The sequence below is a fragment of the Pleurodeles waltl genome, chromosome 4_2 (assembly GCF_031143425.1).
Source record: "Pleurodeles waltl isolate 20211129_DDA chromosome 4_2, aPleWal1.hap1.20221129, whole genome shotgun sequence".
Lineage (NCBI taxonomy): Eukaryota > Metazoa > Chordata > Amphibia > Caudata > Salamandridae > Pleurodeles > Pleurodeles waltl.
This window is the reverse complement of record NC_090443.1, coordinates 80,804,567-80,824,094: the sequence shown is the minus strand read 5'-3', so window position 1 is coordinate 80,824,094 and position 19,528 is coordinate 80,804,567. Positions and strand designations below refer to the sequence as shown.

The 19,528-nt window shown below is 45.5% G+C and overlaps 1 protein-coding gene across 2 annotated transcripts in view; it reads right to left on the bottom strand.

Annotated features, from left to right (window-relative positions):
* Positions 1-19,528, bottom strand: part of LRP1 (LDL receptor related protein 1) — a 1,410,884-nt gene that overhangs the window by 1,074,451 nt on the left and 316,905 nt on the right. For both annotated transcript variants that reach the window (XM_069230782.1, XM_069230783.1), the window contains exons 12-14: positions 16,640-16,820; positions 9,667-9,889; positions 4,130-4,319 (exon numbers count right to left, since the gene is read on the bottom strand). In XM_069230782.1, coding sequence (XP_069086883.1) covers positions 4,130-4,319; positions 9,667-9,889; positions 16,640-16,820 — 594 coding nt within the window. The remainder of the gene's footprint in view (positions 1-4,129; positions 4,320-9,666; positions 9,890-16,639; positions 16,821-19,528) is intronic.

Sequence of the window (19,528 nt, the reverse complement as noted above, 5' to 3'; positions counted from 1 at the left end):
AGGTTTGAATCCTGAGGGCCGCAACCAAGCATGCCTTCTGATCATAACACTAGTATTAATACCCCTAGCTTCGGTGCCAGCTGCATCTAGTGCAGATCTAATTTGATTGTTGGCAATAGCTAGTCCTTCTGCGCCCTTTTTTGGTGTTCTGTAGGGAGATATGGAAGGAACTCTTGCATTTCGTCCCAATGGGCCCTGTCATACCTGGCTAAAAGAGCTTGGGAGTTGGCAATCCCCCACTGATTTGCAGCTTAAGTTGCCACTCTTTTGCCTGCTGCATCAAATTTGCAGCTTTCTGTATCAGGGGGAGGAGCATCCCCTGTGGACTGACTATCTGCCCTTTTCCTAGCTTCACTGACCACAATGGAATCAGGTGGCAATTGTTGTAATATAAAAATTGGATCTGATGGTGCAGCTTTATATTTCTTATCCACCTTAGGTGTTCTTATCCTAGCCTTTGCTGGCTCTTTGAACACGTCATCAGCATGTTTTAAGATGCCTGGTAGCATCAGCAAACATTGGTACTGCTTATGTGTAGAAGGTAGGGTGTTGAATAGGAAATCATCCTCTAAGGGCTCAGAGTGCAGCGGCACACTGTGGTATGTGGCTGCTCTAGCAACGACCAGATTATAGGCTGTGGTATCTTCAGGTGGAGTTGGCCTTGTGGGATACAGGTCAGGGTCATTAGATGGAATTGGGTCAGAATCGTACATATCCCAAGTGTCTACATTATAAGGATTGTCACCCATATAATCCCTGTGTAAAGTGACAGGAGTTTATGCAGAAAACTGTGTGGGTGAAGGTGGTAGAGGAGTGTCAGAGGGTGAAGAAGGAATGAAAGGCGAATACGGTGGAGAAGGCTGATGCACTGTCTTAAGCAGCTCCTTGTGCTTAAATATTTTCGCCGGAGAAGGGCCAGATTCCAAACCTTCTTTGAATTTAAGTTTCCTCTTGGTCATAGGAGGAGGAGAGGGCAATCATTTTCCTCGTATCCGTTTGGATTTGTATTTTCCTCTTTTTATGGTCCATGACCCTTAAGAATGGGCCTTATGTCTGTTGACTCCTCTGAAGATGTAAGATGTTTACTTCCCACAAATGTATGCTCCAAAGGCTTGGTGATAGACTGCTTTAAACAGGCCGAAAAAAGTAGTGTCTGAAGGAGATGGAAGTTTTTTCGGCTCTAAAGAAGCGCTTGGATGCTTCGGCTCCGAAAAGAAGCTTCCATCTTGTGACTAGATCCCGAAACAGGCGTGGCAGTCTGTTAGTGCGAGTGCATTTTGGCCTTTTTCGACACTGAACCCGAGGGTTGGTCGTCGAGATGTAATTTTTAGGTCTGCCCATGGCTGGCAAGCAGTGGTGGACCCAAGGCCTTCTGTGCTGACTTTTAAAACTGTTTTTGGTGATGGGAAGGGGCTGGCATACTCATACTGCGCCGTAGGAATAACTTGGCTGTCCCCATCTGAGTCACGGAATGGAAGTCTGCGATGGAAACTGCAGTCTGCGCCTGTTCCTCACTGAAAATGTCAGTGTTTGTTCTGTCTACCTCGATGCCATCTCTAGCCGTCTTGGTCTTTGATCCCGTAAAGCATTCTTGGATCGGAAGGAGCGGCACGCCAGCAGGGTTCTTCCTTATGATCTGTAGAGAGGCAGAGGTTGCACACCGAGTGTTGGTTGGTGTAGGGGAACTTGGCGTGGCATCAAGGGCAGAATCGAAATGGAGTTCGATCCATGAGCCTGTGAAGCAGTAGGCTGGAGAAGGCCCGAGAAGGGCACAGACACCAGAAAGCGCATTTAATCGATCCCAACTCTACAACTGGATTGAGTGTAGTGAGAAAAACGTGTTCGAAAACGATATCGACACTGAAGGAAAAGATAGGGAAGCTTAGATAGTACCGAACCGAGAACTCCCGGAGCAAGAGGGAACATGTCCGAACCCTACGGCGGAAAGAAAACAATCTAACAAAGGACTCGATGCCCATGTGCACTATCACTGAGAGGAAGAGTCACTTGATCTTGTGACTCAGAAAAGCTTCTTCGGAGAAAAACAACTTGTAACACTCCGAGCCCAAACCTAGACGGCGAACTAATGCAAAGCTTGTGAATCTGCAGCACTACATGCCATTGAACACACATATATATATATATATATATATACACATATTATTATATATCTATATATTAATTCTCTGAAAAAAATACAAGTTTAAAATCAATATTTAGGAGGTGGAATAATATAAAAACTAACATTTAAAAACCACTGAAATTAGGCAATTATAGTTTACTCAACTATGTATAACTTGTACGCCTGCCATTCAGTCCTTATGACCTCACATATTACACTACTAACATGCTGAATGACATCACAGATAACATCTAGAATGACTTCATCCAACTATTGTGACAGTTTTATAGCCTAAGTGGATCGTAAGTATTTCAACAACCCACACCTGTGTCCAATTTTCTAATGTCAGTAAAGTGATAATGAACATACCCTTTGGTAATATGCATGAAATAGCTGATCTGTAAACTCACCCATATTTGGTGAATGTCACCCTGTTTTTGCTGGCATTCACCTGCCTAACAAACAAAATGGCCCTATAGATTTTAACATGGTCACCCCACTTTGTAAACTTCGAATACCCTCCAAAACAGTTAGTTAACAAGTATACATTGGCTACTAAAAAAGCACGTTCAGCCAGGCCTCTAGGACAACCCTCAGTAGTTTGGTAAAATACCTAACACACATTCCTAAGATGAGAAAAAAAGCATAGTATATTAAAGCCTTACTTACAACCACGCTGAGTTAAAACGTCTCTAAGAGTCATGCCCACCAGTGAACAGAGTATTTTGAACAGAAGTTTTGTTTTTTAACTCCGATTTTTTGTGGGGGACTTTGGCTTAAAATCTGAAACTACTTTGGAAGGTGTCTCTGCAATCTACACCAGGTGACGCAGCCTTTACTTTGATTAACAAGAAGTACTGATTTCACCTGAATCTTTAGTGGCAGGCAAACCATGTAAATACACCTTTTCCCACGTATAGTCAGACTTGGCTCTAGAGCCTACCTTATTACCATTCTATAAATCAACAAGTGTACACAAAATAATTCTATGCTGTATAAGACTGTAGGCCCTTTACTACCAAGTGCCGTTTTTTTTAAATGATGGAAGATTTTATGGAGAAATGTGATTAGTAGTATCATAGATGAAGTCGTCAGTGATGTGATCAATAATGTAATTTGAGATGTCATCAGTGATGTAATTTAACATGTAATTCGTGATGCAATAACTAAGGTCATAAACAGAGCATGACAGGGGTATGAGAAATAGTTGACCCAAGTATTACAAGCAAATTTCAGTGTTTTTTTGTTTTTTAAATTCTTGTTTCATTCCATCCCCTGCCTATAATGTCACTTTAACCTTTGATTTTCTCAGTCAATTTCTTTTTTTTCCTAATCATATTTTGAAGTTAGCATGTGTAACACGTTCTTCAGACGGCAACCACAGCGCAAAAGGGAGGTTGGGTTACAATGTGAAACCCTTCCTGAGCCTATAGTCTGAGAAGTTGCAGCAGAAGAGAAGAAGATGTAGGCAAAATTGGCCATCTGCAATGTAGCTGCTGGACTAGAAAAGAGTACTCATTCAGTACTAACAGGATGCATAAGTATCTCAATGCATGACATTCACAGCAATTCAATGCAGTGGACGAGACAACAAGAAGGTGAGGGGGTGTCTAAGTCTTCTGCAGGCTGTAGAGTGTCCAAGCTAGAGATTCTATTTCAGCACATGTCCTTACCACCAGCGAGTAGGGCATGAACGTTTTGCAAGACAGGACTGGGGGACTATGGCAAATTATTCTCTCATGATAACCAGGTGACTGACCATCAGGCCACCTGCAAGAAATACATTATACCAAACCAGAAAAGGTAACTTCCTTAAGTAAAGTTCTAGCTTCATGCCAAATCTGGTGTAATTCCATTCAGCTGTGTCGAAGAGCAAAACTGCCTCTGCAAATTAAAATGAGAAATGGCACTTTTGTGACTTTTACATCACTTTTCTTGGCCCCCGCTTGTCTGATCTGCACACAACCTTTTATGATGTATCCACAGTGAATTAACCCTATGTGTTACCTTGCTGCTGCTGTGCATCGTACATTCGTATTTCAAAAATTGGTGGCCTCTCATTGCGGAGCAGCTTAATTGACTTGGATGTCTGGTCCAGGCGGTAGATGCTGCCACTCCGGTATTCAGTCCAGAATAGAAAGTTGTTGTAGTGGCAAAGACCAAAGGCGTGGTTCAGCTCAGTACCCTCGTAAACGATCTGAGGAAGGGGAAACAAAATCACAAGGTCAAAACTGCAGTTTCAATACACTATCCTAAGTTAGAATAAAATCAGGGGTGGGGTGTTTAGCTACCTCAAAAGTGGGCATACAGCCTGTCTCGTTCCAAGTTAACCTGAGCCCAACCCTGGTTTGCTCTGGGCACCTCCTCTCTGAGGAAATGAACCACAACCATTGACAACCAATGCCATATTAGTAATGCCAGTCATAGATGCCACTGCTAACAAAAGAGTGGTTCTGGTAGGCAGTCTACAGGCAAAACAGCGATGATCATGAATTGCATCTGTGGTCAGAGTGAGCTACAAATATTACAGATGCAGCGAGGGGAGTTACGTTCAAACAAGCTCTGGCAAAGCCAATAGGTTCTGTCCATGACAAGCTGGTGGGTGTGGGTTTCATTTTTAAAATTCTATTTTTGAAAGCAAGCACGTCACAACTATAAACAGAAAATTAAGAAAACAAGCTGCAACCTAAACACGGCTATCGTATGCTTACAATAAAAAAACAAAATTGAAAAACATTAGCTATTGCATATAGTTTTTGTGGGGCAATGGGGTGTATTATATTGTGTGGTTGTGTGACCACACCATGTAATACACTACCAACCCCTGTAGGCCAGTCAGGTTTTGTTTGTTAAACCTTAGCTCAACCCTTGGTAGCTATGGCTCTGAACAGTCAGACTTACACAAAGGAACAAGTGTTAAAAAGCACCTAAACAAATAAAGGAGTAGATAAGACACGCAAGAAATCTGACACCAATTTATTAAAATAGATCTGATGTTTATGTAATTTCAAACACCAACATGAAAAAGGTCCACCAGAGGGTTCCAGAGATACAGAGTTTACACGGTATAGTCAATCACAGCTTTTTATTTAACCAAAAACAAGCATTGGTAAATTCAACAACTTTGACAGTAATGTTTTCAAGAAAAACTTGGGTAGGTATCAACATGGTTACTTAGTGTTACTTTAGATGACCAACTCCAGCAGGAAGCCAGTCAGGAGGACCAACAAGGTCTAAAGAAACCGTTACCTTGACGAGAAAAGCAGTCTACCGTCCATTTCAAACATCATTTGCTCCTTTCCATTGACTTCTATGAAGTGGTCCTGATGAAAGGAATTTGGATATTTCAGATACTCAAGGATGCTGAAGAAACTGTGCGGGCTATGGGGTCTTCTTGGGGCTACTCCTTGGTTCACAGGCTTGGTGAGGTGATCCTGGCCACAAGGGGTCAACGTCCCTTAAACTCTTCTCAAGCTTGGCAGAAGCCCAGGTGCCACTAGGCTATCAGCCACCCAGTACAGAAGTTCCCTTCTTTTGGCAGTAACTTGCCTTCTGGGCAACCTGCATTCAGATGGCTCTCCAGGGTCCAGCAGACTTGGGGGCCACTTTTGAGCATCCGGTACCTGTCCCTTGGGCTGCACAGCAGTGATTCAGGAATGTGGGCTACCAACTCACCCTAACAGGAGGTCAGCCAACTGAACCTTGGAGTCTCTTGCTTCAGTTGGCCCATGAGTCAACTTCCCCACTAGCAGAACACAGCAGGCACAGTCCTTTCCCTTGTTAGCCACCAGGTGCAGTCTATCTTCTGTGGGTCCTTGGTGCAGCAGGATAGTCCTTCAGTCCTTTTCTGCATTCCAACAAGATCTGAGTTCTGGGGAGCAGGGGTGCCCCCTTTATGCCCAGAAAATGCCCTCAGGGGAGGTTGCGGTCACTAGTCAATGGGGTACCTCCCTCCTTATGACTACTTCCTGTGAAGTGTGGGATCTAGCTATATCAGAAGTGTCCATTCTGTACACTTTCCAACATGACAGAACCCCTCACTCGGCGTGCAGATGTCCCTAGTCCAAGCCAGGTGGCTTTTCCTTTGAAGCTCGCCTTTTGGGCTAACCACTGTGCAGCTTCCTGCCAGAGAGTGATACAACTCTCCGTCACACAGGCTTCTATTGTTTCCTTACCCAGCTGTCATCCAGGAGGGCAGAAGGCTGTCTGTGAGGACAGCCCTTGTGTGCACCCACAGACAGACACTGGATACCTTGGTGTTATGAAGATTGAAGGACGGCATCCAAAACCAAGGTGAGTTTTCCAATACTTTTATTTGTAGAGACCAGCGTCACGGAAGCCACTGCACCCAACTGACTTCTCCAAGAAACCTCATGCAGCCCCAATCACCACCACATTTAAAACAAAGCATAATAACCATGGTTACTTTACGCTTGTGTACACTAGCAGAACCATGGTCGCACTACGCTCGAGCTAAACTACAGTAACAAGCCGTGAACAGGAATCCAGAGACAATTTAAAACACAACACTTGGCCAACGAAAGTGGCAACTTCTAATGCTGCACTTTGCCCACCAAAGATAAATATTTCGACTTAACTATTAAATCTGATTTTATACACCAATTCTTTTGATACCAAACCGTACCAACTATAGTAGTTTCAGTCAGAAGTTAGCAGGGCTGAGGTAACTCTGCAATTAGGCTACTAGCCTTTACCACATTAAAAATGACAATTTAGGGTTTTATTTCTGGAAAATGTAAAAGACATGTCCACCTTTTAATATACAGCTATCTGCCTTAGGGCTAGATAGGCCTATTATAAGAATGACTAACATAGGGTTGGGCTTTGCCATTATCTTAAATGGCAAAGTCGAGTTAGCTATTTAAGACTGCTTTAACAGTCTTAAATGGCATTCTGGGAAATACGTTTTACCTTGTCATACATGTGATGGCACACTGATTGCTGCAGTCCACGAGAGACACTTCAACTTACAGGCCCTAGGTACCCCTTGAACCACAGACCAGGGACTTTCGAGTAAGTTGAACTATGCCAATTGGGTTGTAAGCCCATCTAGTATATACCAATGTAAGGGTCACAACACATGCACTGAGCCCTGATCAGCACGGCTCCAGGCCTTTCAGCATTATATTAGTGCCTAGTAGTCAAAATGGTGGGCAAAAAGTGGGGGTGAACCCACATAAAGCCTGTTACCTTATAGGTTACATAGAACAGTAGGGGTGCTTCCTCTCAGACATAATTTAAAACAAAATGCTGAAGAATAAAAGAAATAAGTATTGACAATCTAAAGTATTGTCTCAGAACCCTGGCACGGAAGTGAGGCTGATGTGCATGTAAGAAGACAAAATTCCATCTGTAAGGACATGCCTCCTTGGCATGGTTACCCCCTGACTTTTTGCCCTTGCTGATGCCACGTTATGATTTGAAAGTGTGCTGGGACCCTGCTAACCAGGCCCCAGCCCCAGTGTTCTTTCCCTAAACTGTACCTTTGTCTCCACAATTGGCACAACCCTGCCACCCAGGTAAGTCCCTTGTAACTGGTACCCCTGGTACCAAGGGCCCTGATGCCAGGGAAGGTCTCTAAGGGCTGCGGCATGTCTTATGCCACCCTGGGGACCCCTCACTCAGCACATACACACTGCTTGCCAGATTGTGTGTGCTGTTGGGGAGAAAATGACTAAGTCGACATGGCACTCCCCTCAGAGTGCCATGCCAACCTCACACTTCCAATGGCATAGATAAATCACCCCTCTAGCAGGCCTTACAGCCCTAAGGCAGGGTGCTCTATACCACAGGTGAGGGTATAGGTGCATGAGCACTATGCCCCTACAGTGTCTAAGCAAAACCTTAGACATTGTAAGTGCAGGGTAGCCATAAGAGTACATGGTCTGGGAGTCTGTTATACACGAACTCCACAGCACCATAATGGCTACACTGAAAACTGGGAAGTTTGGTATCAAACTTCTCAGCACAATAAATGCACACTGATGCCAGTGTGCACTTTATTGTGAAATACACCCAGAGGGCATCTTAGAGATGCCCCCTGAAAACATACCCGACTTCCAGTGTGGGCTGACTAGTTTTTGCCAGCCTGCCACACACCAGACATGTTGCTGGCCACATAGGTAGAGTGCCTTTGTCACTATGTGGCCAGGAACAAAGCCTGTACTGGGTGTAGGTGCTTCTCATCTCCCCCTGCAAGAACTGTAACACCTGGCGGTGAGCCTCAAAGGCTCACCCCCTTTGCTACAGCGCCACAGGGCATCCCAGCTAGTCTAGATGCCCGCCCCTCTGGCCACTGCCCCCACTTTTGGCGGCAAGGCTGGAGGAGATAATGAGGAAAACAAGGAGGAGTCACTCCCCAGTCAGGACAGCCCCTTAGGTTTCCTGAGCTGAGGTGACTCTTACTTTTAGAAATCCTCCATCTTGCAGATGGAGGATTCCCCCAATAGGACTCCCCAGCGACTGGGAGCCCGTGAGTAGCCAGAGTTGACCCCCCTGAGGCCCTACAGCGACACCTGCAGAGGAAATCCATAGGCTACCCCTGACCGAGACTGCCTGCTTTAAGGAACCCGACGCCTGGAAAACACACTGCACCTGCAGCCCCCAGGACCTGTGGTTCTTAAAATAAACTAAGAAAATATATTTTTCTATATAAAAACCTATTGGCCTGGAATTTGTCTTTGAGTGTGTGTTCCTCATTTATTGCCTGTGTGTGTACAACAAATGCTTAACACTACCCTCGGATAAGCCTACTGCTCGACCACACTACCACAAAAGAGCATTAGAATTAGCTTTTTTTGCCACTATCTTACCTCTAAGGGGAACCCTTGGACTCTGAGCACACTATTTCTTACTTTGAAATAGTATATACAGAGCCAACTTCCTACACCATCACTCACAGTGCAAGACACCCAAAGGTAGGCATCGGCTAACCCACTGCCCCATGTTGTATGCTGTGCACATACAAAATGTAAATGACAGCTGTAGACTTCTCGATAAAAGGGCTAACCGAAAGTCCAGACGCATAAATGACCCCTCGAGCCCATCTGGTGTGGGGAGGGCAACCCTCCAGGGCCCCCCATTCAACCCTAAGTCTATGAATATTTGAGATACTGAAGACTCAGGGGTACCTCCGTACATTCTGCTAGGGAGCCTCAATTTGGGCACACTGCTGCCAAAGTCTCTCTACGTATACACACCCACAAAAGTCTGGAAGCAAGGTTCATTCTGTGATTTCAAACAAGTAAATGGAGAGACTGGAAAACCTATCTCAATTTTTTTTTTCTTTTTTTTTTTTTTTTACAGATTTCTGTGCCATGCTTATCAAATTCCACAAATTGTCTTACAAATTATGAAGTTTTTACACCGCACTGCTGGCCCCCATGCCTTCAACTTGGCTTTGTGTTTTCCTCATTACATAAAAAGCCCAACCCTCGCCATTCCAAGCCAGTAAGGAGAAGTCATTTTGCCCATGGAGGAAGCAGACTGAAACTTGATATGAATGAACAGGGGAGTTTTCTTACCTTTCGGTCGGTGCCGTTCAGGAATATCATTTCAATCCGGTCATAGAATGCATCCACCCAGTACAGAACCTTAGACGGGATATCGAGGCTAAGGCCATTGGGCCACAGGACTGTCTTGGAGGTGATGAACACATCACGGTTGGTGCCATCCATCCAGGCGCGCTCGATCTTCCCACGCTTGCTGTCTTTTGGGTCTTCCTCCCAGACTGTCCAGTACATCCAACTAACCAAGAGAAAAGGCAACACATTAGCAAAAGCAGAGAGTGCCATTCCAGGAACAGAGAGAGGAGACTATAATACACCAACACCTAAATTGGAAGGTGGTTCAGAAAACTGAGCCTAGGAACACATCAGGGACAAATCAGTAAAAATAAATTCATGGGGCGTTTGACCGATGTGTGGAGCAATCATACTGTGAAAAGAACAGGGTCACAAGATTATGTGGACTCATGGGCACTGTAGCAGGCAAGGAAAAGGCCAATCAGGCCAGAGGCATTAATAGTGCAATAACAGAAGAGGGGAGACTATGCAATCAGTCTATCAGAAGCAAAACAAAGGCTGAGCAATTAAACCAGAGTAACAGAAGAACCCAAGAGACCAGACTTAACAGCCTAACAACTCCCAGAGGTCAGATAGCAACAGCACAAAAGAAGTTAAACTCTGCACCTAGTTTAACAGATGCAGTCCTGAGGACAGGTATGGATGCCAACAGCTCAAAAGAAGACAAGCTCTGCAGCTAGTTTAATAGGAGCAGCCCAGAGGCCTGATGATATTGCCTGTGTAAGAGACCAGGTAGATAGGATATCCACCAGAGAGATTGTTACTACAAATAATTAACTTTTTCTTCTGATGGATAGTACTACCTGCAGATTCCTTACATATAGAAGACATGTCATAGCAATACCCCAACCGAGAAGAAGATTGATGGATGGTTAAACAAGGAAATCTTGTAGAATGGGCCTGGCAAAGTGCCTATCCCAGCGCACCTCTGAATCCAGGCAGTAGTGGTTTGCGAAGGTGTGCAAGGACACCCATGTTGCTGCCTTATAGATTTCTGCAATTGGTACCCTTACCCTCCTGGTAAGTGCAGAAGTGGTCAACGTAGCCAGCCCTGGTGGAATGGGCTCTGTGGCTTTCTTGGCTAAGGAGTAACAGGCCTTGATGTAGAGGATGATTCATCTTTCACCACCTTACCTTTTTGGCATCACAGTACCAGACAAAGGAGCTGGTTGCCCAAACCAAAATCCTTGGTGCAGTCCAGGTAGTAATTAGCCGCTTGACTAGGATCCAACCATCCTTCCTCTTTCGTAGGATGTGGGGGAGGGTAGAAGGTTGGAAGGGTGATGAACTGACTGGGATGGAAAGTGGTCATCAACTGAGACAGCAAAGTGGCCTTGATTGGCACCTCCAACTTCCAGATAGAAGGAAGTGAAGGGAAGGCAACAACTAAGGGCTTGCAGCTCACTAACCCTTCTAGCAGAAGGGATAGCAACCAAAAACACAGTTTTTAAAATTAACATTCTTAGAGCACAGCTAAGAAGGGCCTCAAACGGTGTCCCCATCAAAAAATTGAGAACCCAATTCAAGTCCTACTAGGGAACCACAAAAGGAGTTGGAGGAAATATGTTTGTTAAATCTTTGAGGACACCTATAACAATAGAGGACTTGGAAAGCAATGGCTGGTCTTGTATACAGAGGACTGTAGACCAAGCAGCCAAATATCCCTTCACAGTGCCAATTGCACAACCCGGCTAACTAAGGGAAAGTGCATACTGCAGAACGGGTGACAGCTTGGCCTGCAAGGGATCCACATAATTGACTGCACAGCACGCAAAGTTCCCCCATTTGCCAGAGTAAGCAGACTTAGTGAAGGGGTGATGTACTGTTAAGATTACGTCAACCTCCTTTAGAGGCATAGTGGCACCTGAAGGGAGCTCAGTTGCCCCTGCTCAACCTCCAAGCATGTAGGTGGAGATCTTTAAGACAGGTTGCAGAACCATTGCCCCCAGACATCCGATTTGAGCAGAGGTGAAGAGGGGGACTTGCAGAAAGGCACAGAAGACCCGCATATCACACGCTTCTAAATCAGTCTGTGGCGATGAGAATAGCTTGGGCCCAGTTTTGGCAAATCTTCCTAAGAATTCGAAGAATCAAAGGTACAACAGAACCCAAATTGTAGCTGAAAGTTCCACTTTAAATGAAAAACCCTCTCCCAAGAATTCCCTCAACAGAAGCTGGAGCTGAATAAACCCTATCACTAAAAAGTGGCACCCCAGCAAAAGAAAGATCCATAAAGTCTGCCTGAATAGCCACAGAACAGTTTGCCATGTGGAGCCAAGCATGCCTACGAATGGTGACAGAAGTACCCACAGCTGGGGCACAGAATGTGCTATGTCAAGCCTGGATTTGATTACATGGTGTGTTGCATTCTGACCATCTGAAATGATCTCCTGGAAATGGTTTTCATATTGTCGGGAACATGTGGAAAGATCACTTAAGTGATATCCCACAAGACATGATTGTACCTGGCTAGAATGCAGTTAGCCATAGTCCCTGAGGAAAAATTATTTTTTACCCAGGACTCAAGCCACTTTTATTCCCTACCAGGAGCTGTCAGAAGGGCACCTTCGAATAGTCCACTGAACAGGTGCCTTGAACAACAAGGCTCTCTGGTGATGGGTGGGACAAAAGGAACGCTGGGTCACCTGAAGGTGGGCAATGATGGCAACCTACAAGCCAGTTGACTGCTGGGGTGGAAAAAGGTTTCCCCCAGGCCACCAAAATGTAGTCTAAAACAGCCTCACTAAAGGGAAGTAGGGGTTCCAATGTTGGAGCAGAAGACAAAAGGACCTCAGTAAGAATGTCAGCCTTGGTTTCTTGGGTAGTTAGTTCAAGATCTAAGACTTCAGCAGCCTTCAGCATCACTTTATGAAGCAAGGCCACTTCAGAGGTTGGTGGACCAGTGGGGAAGTCCATAGCTAACTCTGGGGAAGAGAGCCCTTGAAATTCAAGAGGATCAGGGTCTCCACAGGGGAGGAAATCAATAGGGTCAGGATCTTCCCAAAGACGGTATGGAGATGGTTTCTGTATTCCTCCTCTTTGAAAGATGCTGGACATCCCTATGGGACCTGTTCTGATGTTCAACATCAGGTTGTGGTGTCGGTGGTGCTGCATCCAGCACTGGCATTAAGAGGCGGGGATGGCTCTGCCCACGACGTCAGATGCTGAAGGGCCTGATAAAAACAATGTGGCATCTGCACCTAATCAGTTGGAGTAGTGCTGAAGGGAGTCAGATGCAAGGGCATGAACACTGGTTCTCCCTGGCCCTGGTCATGAACAGCTAGGTGGCTTCCTCATCTTTTATGGCCCTAGGGTGCAATCTAAGGGAAGAAGAGAAAGTCTGGGTATCATGATCTGATCCCAGGTATCAAACACAAAATGATTAGGGGTCCACAATGGACATCTGTTCCTCACAATCCCTGCAGAGTTTCAACTCTGATTTCTTGTGAGGAGACATGGCACTACTCTTGAATTTTCGGTAAGAAAACTGCAGAAGCATCAACAGCACAGAAAAAAGTAACTGAGGTTGTTGCGTCTGGGTGGATGCCTGATGGTCTTGGTGATGTTGTCTGACTTTCCGTGACGACTGAGACCAGCACTTCCTGCGTGCGACTTGAGAGCTTTTAAGTTTATCTGATCTAATATGGCACCTAGGGTGTTCTACTGTTGAGGACTCTGCAGATAGAGGTATCCATCAAAAAATTCAGTTTCTGCAATTGAACAGAACTAAAGGAAACGCTCTGCAGCCATTATAACCAAGAAGGCCCACATACTGCCAGGCTCTGCATCCTTTTGAACAGGAAAGCGAAGAAACACACACAGCGGGAGCTACAGCGGACTTCTTTCTGTCCATCAGCCAGCAGCAGATACAATCTAGTCAACAGATCTGGTGATAGACTCCATGTGCCTTTCTAATCAAGAGCTCAGATTTACAATTTCCAGCTACTGCCAACACAATTAATGATGAGAAAGCAAATAAACCTAAAGGCTGAATATAATTCTCAACCATCCCAACTAGAAGCAAAAGACGAGATGAGTAGGGGAGGCTGGCTGGAAAACAGCACTGGCTCACCATAATGTGCCCCAAAACCTTAATGAGTGTAAATGTATTAGACAAGTCCTGTTTAATTTGTACCAAAAGCCCTCCAAACTTGCCGATCACATTAGAGTTTGACACAGACTTTCCTAGAAAGCTGAAAAGCAATAGCATTCAGCACAAGCTTCCTTAGCACAACAGAGCAGATTAACACTCAGTAATAAGTCATTTCTAGTGAAATAGTGAGGCCTTAACTACTCTTCTATTAATGACAAGTCACCTGTCATTTCTACAGCGAGAAGTCTTTAGTTTCTTATCTGTAACATTTGCGGCAGCACAAAGTTGGGAAAATATAACAGACTGATGGCAGCATGAAGGTGAACTGCCTGTTATAAGACTCTGACGATCATGGAAATTAGTTAGGGGATTCCAAGCACAGTACATGCCACCCCTATGTTTAGGCTTCCCTCCTCTGCCTAGCACCCTGGGGTTTTACTGGGAATCAGTCACTATTTCTCTCTGCTGTTCAGAACTTATTCCATGTTGCAATTGTGAAATAAACTAAGTAAAGTGAGATGTGGGCAGAGAGCAGCAGGCTTTTGATTGAATATATTCAAAGTAGAAATGCTGTTTCTTTATTAACAGCCAAACAAGCATATCTACTGCATTATTCAAAACATATGTGCAGTAAAACACATAACAATTCAACTTTGATCTCAAATGTAATTAGAAAAGTTTCAAACTTTGCAGGATAGGCCACAATAAAAACATCCCGACTTTCCTTCCACCGCAAACCTTCCCACGTTTCATGGTTTCCCTGCCTCTAGTGATCTTACATCTTGTGACTCAGTAATGTCCTCCCTGTTCCGAAGTGAGGCTTTTCTACATTCAATGCAATCATCAACACAAAGAATCCTTAAAATCACCATCTCAACCTACAGACTCAGAGCCACGAGTCTCCAGCCACGATATTTCTTCCAGAAGAGCAAGCATGTCAACACTCCCTTGCTTCCCCTTCAAAGGCTAAAGATGCCGTCCTCAACAGAGCTTATGTCAGCGTTGATCTTTGGCTCAACATCTGCTTTTCACTCACCTCCATCCTTCCCACTGTGCTCCGCAATTCTCTCAGTCACTTACGTTGAGTTGTTGAGTTGCAAACAACTAAGCGAGGCCAAAGTGTGGAGCAGAGAAACTGGGCTTAGGGTGCGGGAGGCACAATAGCATCTTTGACCCATAATACATGATGGCTGAAATGGCTAGTATACATTTTGAGGTTCATACGTTAAGTTATCTAGGATTTGGTAGGCTCCAACTGCAACTAAAGCAGCATTGCAAAATGCAAACTATCCTGATTAATTTAGCGCAGACATGCATGTTTGGTTTGGAAAGTTTATGGTTTTAGACTATCCTATTTGATAACAGTTGGGTGGGATGTTGGAGGTCTTGAAAAGTGGCGTGCTCATGTCACTCCTAACATGCTGCATCTTGTGTGCGTAGTGATGTTTACTGCATATGTGTATGCTGCAGCTGCTGTTGTCAGCTGCATTATTCTGTAGTGCATGCACCGCCAGAATGCCCGGGTGCTATTTATTCTATTGACAGATAAGGTGACGAACTCCCCTCAGATCAGTAAATAAAAAAATGGTTAGTGCATTTGGTAGAGCAGAGGGCCTGGGCTCAAACGGCAGCTGTCAGGCATTAAAAAAAAGCAGGAAAAAAATGAAATACCTGTCAAGGAGCAATAGAGAAAGGGGGTGGGGGAAGCAACCGGGGGGGATAAAATAAAATAAACCCAGCTGAGGAAATAAGCGGCAAAGTTGCCTACGAGGGAAAGAGCAACATGAAGCATGGGGAGGGGGAGGGAGGATGTCAAGGCGAGAAGCAGACAGGAGAGAGCAGCACACTAGGGTGAGCAAAACAAAGCACATGGAAGAAACACACAAGACAGAGCAGAACACGAGCACCAGAGCAACATGGTGCACGTGCTGAGGCAGCAGCTGTTTGGGATAGCTAAGCAATACATGATGGAGAAATCTAGAACAAATACCCTCTCATGGAGATCTAATAAAGTGTAGCTCCCAAAATATGAGTAATGGAACGTAACACACAATCCAATCAAAAGCGTAGTAAAGATGGCATGCACCAGAGCAGGAACAAACTGAAGAAGGGGAAGACACGTCATCAAAAAGAGGCAAGCACATGAGAGTGACAATAAACCCAACCAATGATAACTAATAGGTGGGCTTTAATCCCATTTTAACTTTTTGGCAAGCTCATCTAGATCTTTCACAACCAGAGAGCGTGTACTGTCTGATAAGCAAAACCTAAAAAGGTTCCTGCTAGAGCTGAGACAGTAGTTCGGTGTGCAAATATGGTGATGGAATAGGGCCAACCATGTCAAACTTAACAATTTTGATGAACTCTTCCCCACTAAGGTGCTAAGCACAGAATTGAGTGCCTGCAAAAGACATTGCTCTGTGAAAGCTGCCACCTCATCCACATAGTCTAGAGTGCAATCTAAAAACAACAGGACATGTTTCTTTACCATATTACGTTCCAATGGGAATGAACACTGAAACCACCTTAGAGGTTAACCTGTAGCTTGTTTCTTCAGTCCCTCAATGGAGCAACTACCTTTTCCAAGTTGGCTGTGGTGGAGGCTGGTGTGCTTTCTAGGCTAAATGAAAGCTCTGGCTTTCTGAGGGTTATTAATTATATGTAAACAGAATTTGGCATTCTGATTACAGTGACCCCTTGTGACTGCTGTACAAAAATATATCCAAAATGGTGCATGAGCCAGATATCCACTACACTGACAAATTAACGAACAATTGAGCCTCAACTAGAAGATTGTGTGAGTCCACCAGTCTTGCCTACCCATTCAAGGGGTCCACCACAATAGCTCGGGGATGAGTCATCTTGCCCTCAATTAGGGTTTTTCGGGTCTGGGATGCTTTTTCCAGTCTTGCCACGCTGATTGTTTTCTTGGGCCCGTCGTCTGTCCAGTAGAGATTGTTACCCATCCAGTCAACTGCAATTCCTTCCACATTATGGATGCCTTTAAAAGGAAATAAACAATATTTAGAAGTGCACACAAAATAAACCAGGTTGTTTAGAAGTGAACCTCTTGAGTTACAGATACTGACAGTGTCTTTGGAGACCACAAACATATACAAGCGCGTTCCTTTTCGACACAATTCAAACAGCCCAGGGGTCCCAAACTAAGAATAAACAAAATAGGTACACCTCCCTCAGGAATCTCCATCTTGGGACCCTTTTCATGTCTTCCACTCTGGAAAAAAACACTCTGGTTGTCAGCAACCACTGGTACCCGGTCACCAAGTAGTTAATATGTGACCAAGCCCCCTTTCTGAATCAAATGTCTGGAATGCCAATTTACTTGAAGGATAAAGCATTTCTGATGGGGCTTGAAGTTGGTCAGTCCAAAATCTGCTTTGAGTCTCTTTGTGGATGTTTTGTGCACAGCAGTGGTTCCTTAATTCCCCATAATGTTCCCTTAATTAGACTTTAGATATTGGTTTAAGTTTAGAGAAGCGCTGGTGATATAATCATTGGTATAGTCCTCAATGTGGCCTTAAGCACTAAATTAGAGCCCTCACACACACACCCACACACACACACCCCCCCCCCGCCCCCCGCCACTGGAGAAGGAGTCAGTCAAGGGGCTTTGAATAAATTATGCTTGTCTGTCTATCCAGAACGTACATGGATACATCCCACCTTACAAAATCCTTCTGTTACTGATATTTCTTTATGCAAAAGTGTTTGAAGGGAGCAATATTTATCTATCTTTTAAGTAACAGGTAGGAATGAATTACTGGCCAGTTACCTATAAACAAGTTATGTTCAAATATAAACCTTTTGGAAAAACAATTTCTGGTTTCTACTCTTGTACTGTGTAAAGAAATGGCTCCCTGTTGCAGTTACCCCCCACTTTTTGCCTGATACTGATGCTGACTTGACTGAGAAGTGTGCTGGGACCCTGCTAACCAGGCCCCAGCACCAGTGTTCCTTCACCTAAAATGTACCATTGTATCCACAATTGGCACACCCTGGCATTCAGATAAGTCCCTTGTAACTGGTACTTCTAGTACCAAGGGCCCTGATGCCAGGGAAGGTCTCTAAGGGCTGTAGCATGTATTATGCCACCCTAGAGACCCCTCACTCAGCACAGACACACTGCTTGCAAGCCTGTGTGTGCTGGTGGGAACAAAATGAGTAAGTCGACATGGCACTCCCCTCAGGGTGCCATGCCAGCCTCTCACTGCCTATGCAGTATGGGTAAGACACCCCTCTAGCAGGCCTTACAGCCCTAAGGCAGGGTGCACTATACCATAGGTGAGGGTACCAGTGCATGAGCACTGTGCCCCTACAGTGTCTAAGCAAAACCTTAGACATTGTAAGTGCAGGGTAGCCATAAGAGTATATGGTCTGGGAGTCTGTTTTACACGAACTCCACAGCACCATAATGGCTACACTGAAAACTGGGAAGTTTGGTATCAAACTTCTCAGCACAATAAATGCACACTGATGCCAGTGTACATTTTATTGTAACATACACCACAGAGGGCACCTTAGAGGTGCCCCCTGAAACTTAACCGACTGTCTGTGTAGGCTGACTAGTTCCAGCAGCCTGCCACACCAGAGACATGTTGCTGGCCCCATGGGGAGAGTGCCTTTGTCACTCTGAGGCCAGTAACAAAGCCTGCACTGGGTGGAGATGCTAACACCTCCCCCAGGCAGGAGCTGTGACACCTGGCGGTGAGCCTCAAAGGCTCACCCCTTTGTCACAGCCCAGCAGGGCACTCCAGCTTAGTGGAGTTGCCCGCCCCCTCCGGCCACGGCCCCCACTTTTGGCGGCAAGGCTGGAGGGAACAAAGAAAGCAACAAGGAGGAGTCACTGGCCAGTCAGGACAGCCCCTAAGGTGTCCTGAGCTGAGGTGACTCTGACTTTTAGAAATCCTCCATCTTGCAGATGGAGGATTCCCCCAATAGGGTTAGGATTGTGACCCCCTCCCCTTGGGAGGAGGCACAAAGAGGGTGTACCCACCCTCAGGGTTAGTAGCCATTGGCTACTAACCCCCCAGACCTAAACACGCCCTTAAATTTAGTATTTAAGGGCTACCCTGAACCCGAGAAAATTAGATTCCTGCAACAAGAAGAAGGACTGCCCAGCTGAAAACCCCTGCAGCGGAAGACCAGAAGACGACAACTGCCTTGGCTCCAGAAACTCACCGGCCTGTCTCCTGCCTTCCAAAGATCCTGCTCCAGCGACGCCTTCCGAAGGGACCAGCGACCTCGACATCCTCTGAGGACTGCCCCTGCTTCGAAAAGACAAGAAACTCCCGAGGACAGCGGACCTGCTCCAAGAAAAGCTGCAACTTTGTTTCCGGCAGCTTTAAAGATCCCTGCAAGCTCCCCGCAAGAAGCGTGAGACTTGCAACACTGCACCCGGCGACCCCGACTCGGCTGGTGGCGATCCAACACCTCAGGAGGGACCCCAGGACTACTCTGATACTGTGAGTACCAAAACCTGTCCCCCCTGAGCCCCCACAGCGCCGCCTGCAGAGGGAATCCCGAGGCTTCCCCTGACCGCGACTCTTTGAACCTAAAGTCCCGACACCTGGGAGAGACCCTGCACCCGCAGCCCCCAGGACCTGAAGGACCGGACTTTCACTGGAGAAGTGACCCCCAGGAGTCCCTCTCCCTTGCCCAAGTGGAGGTTTCCCCGAGGAATCCCCCCCT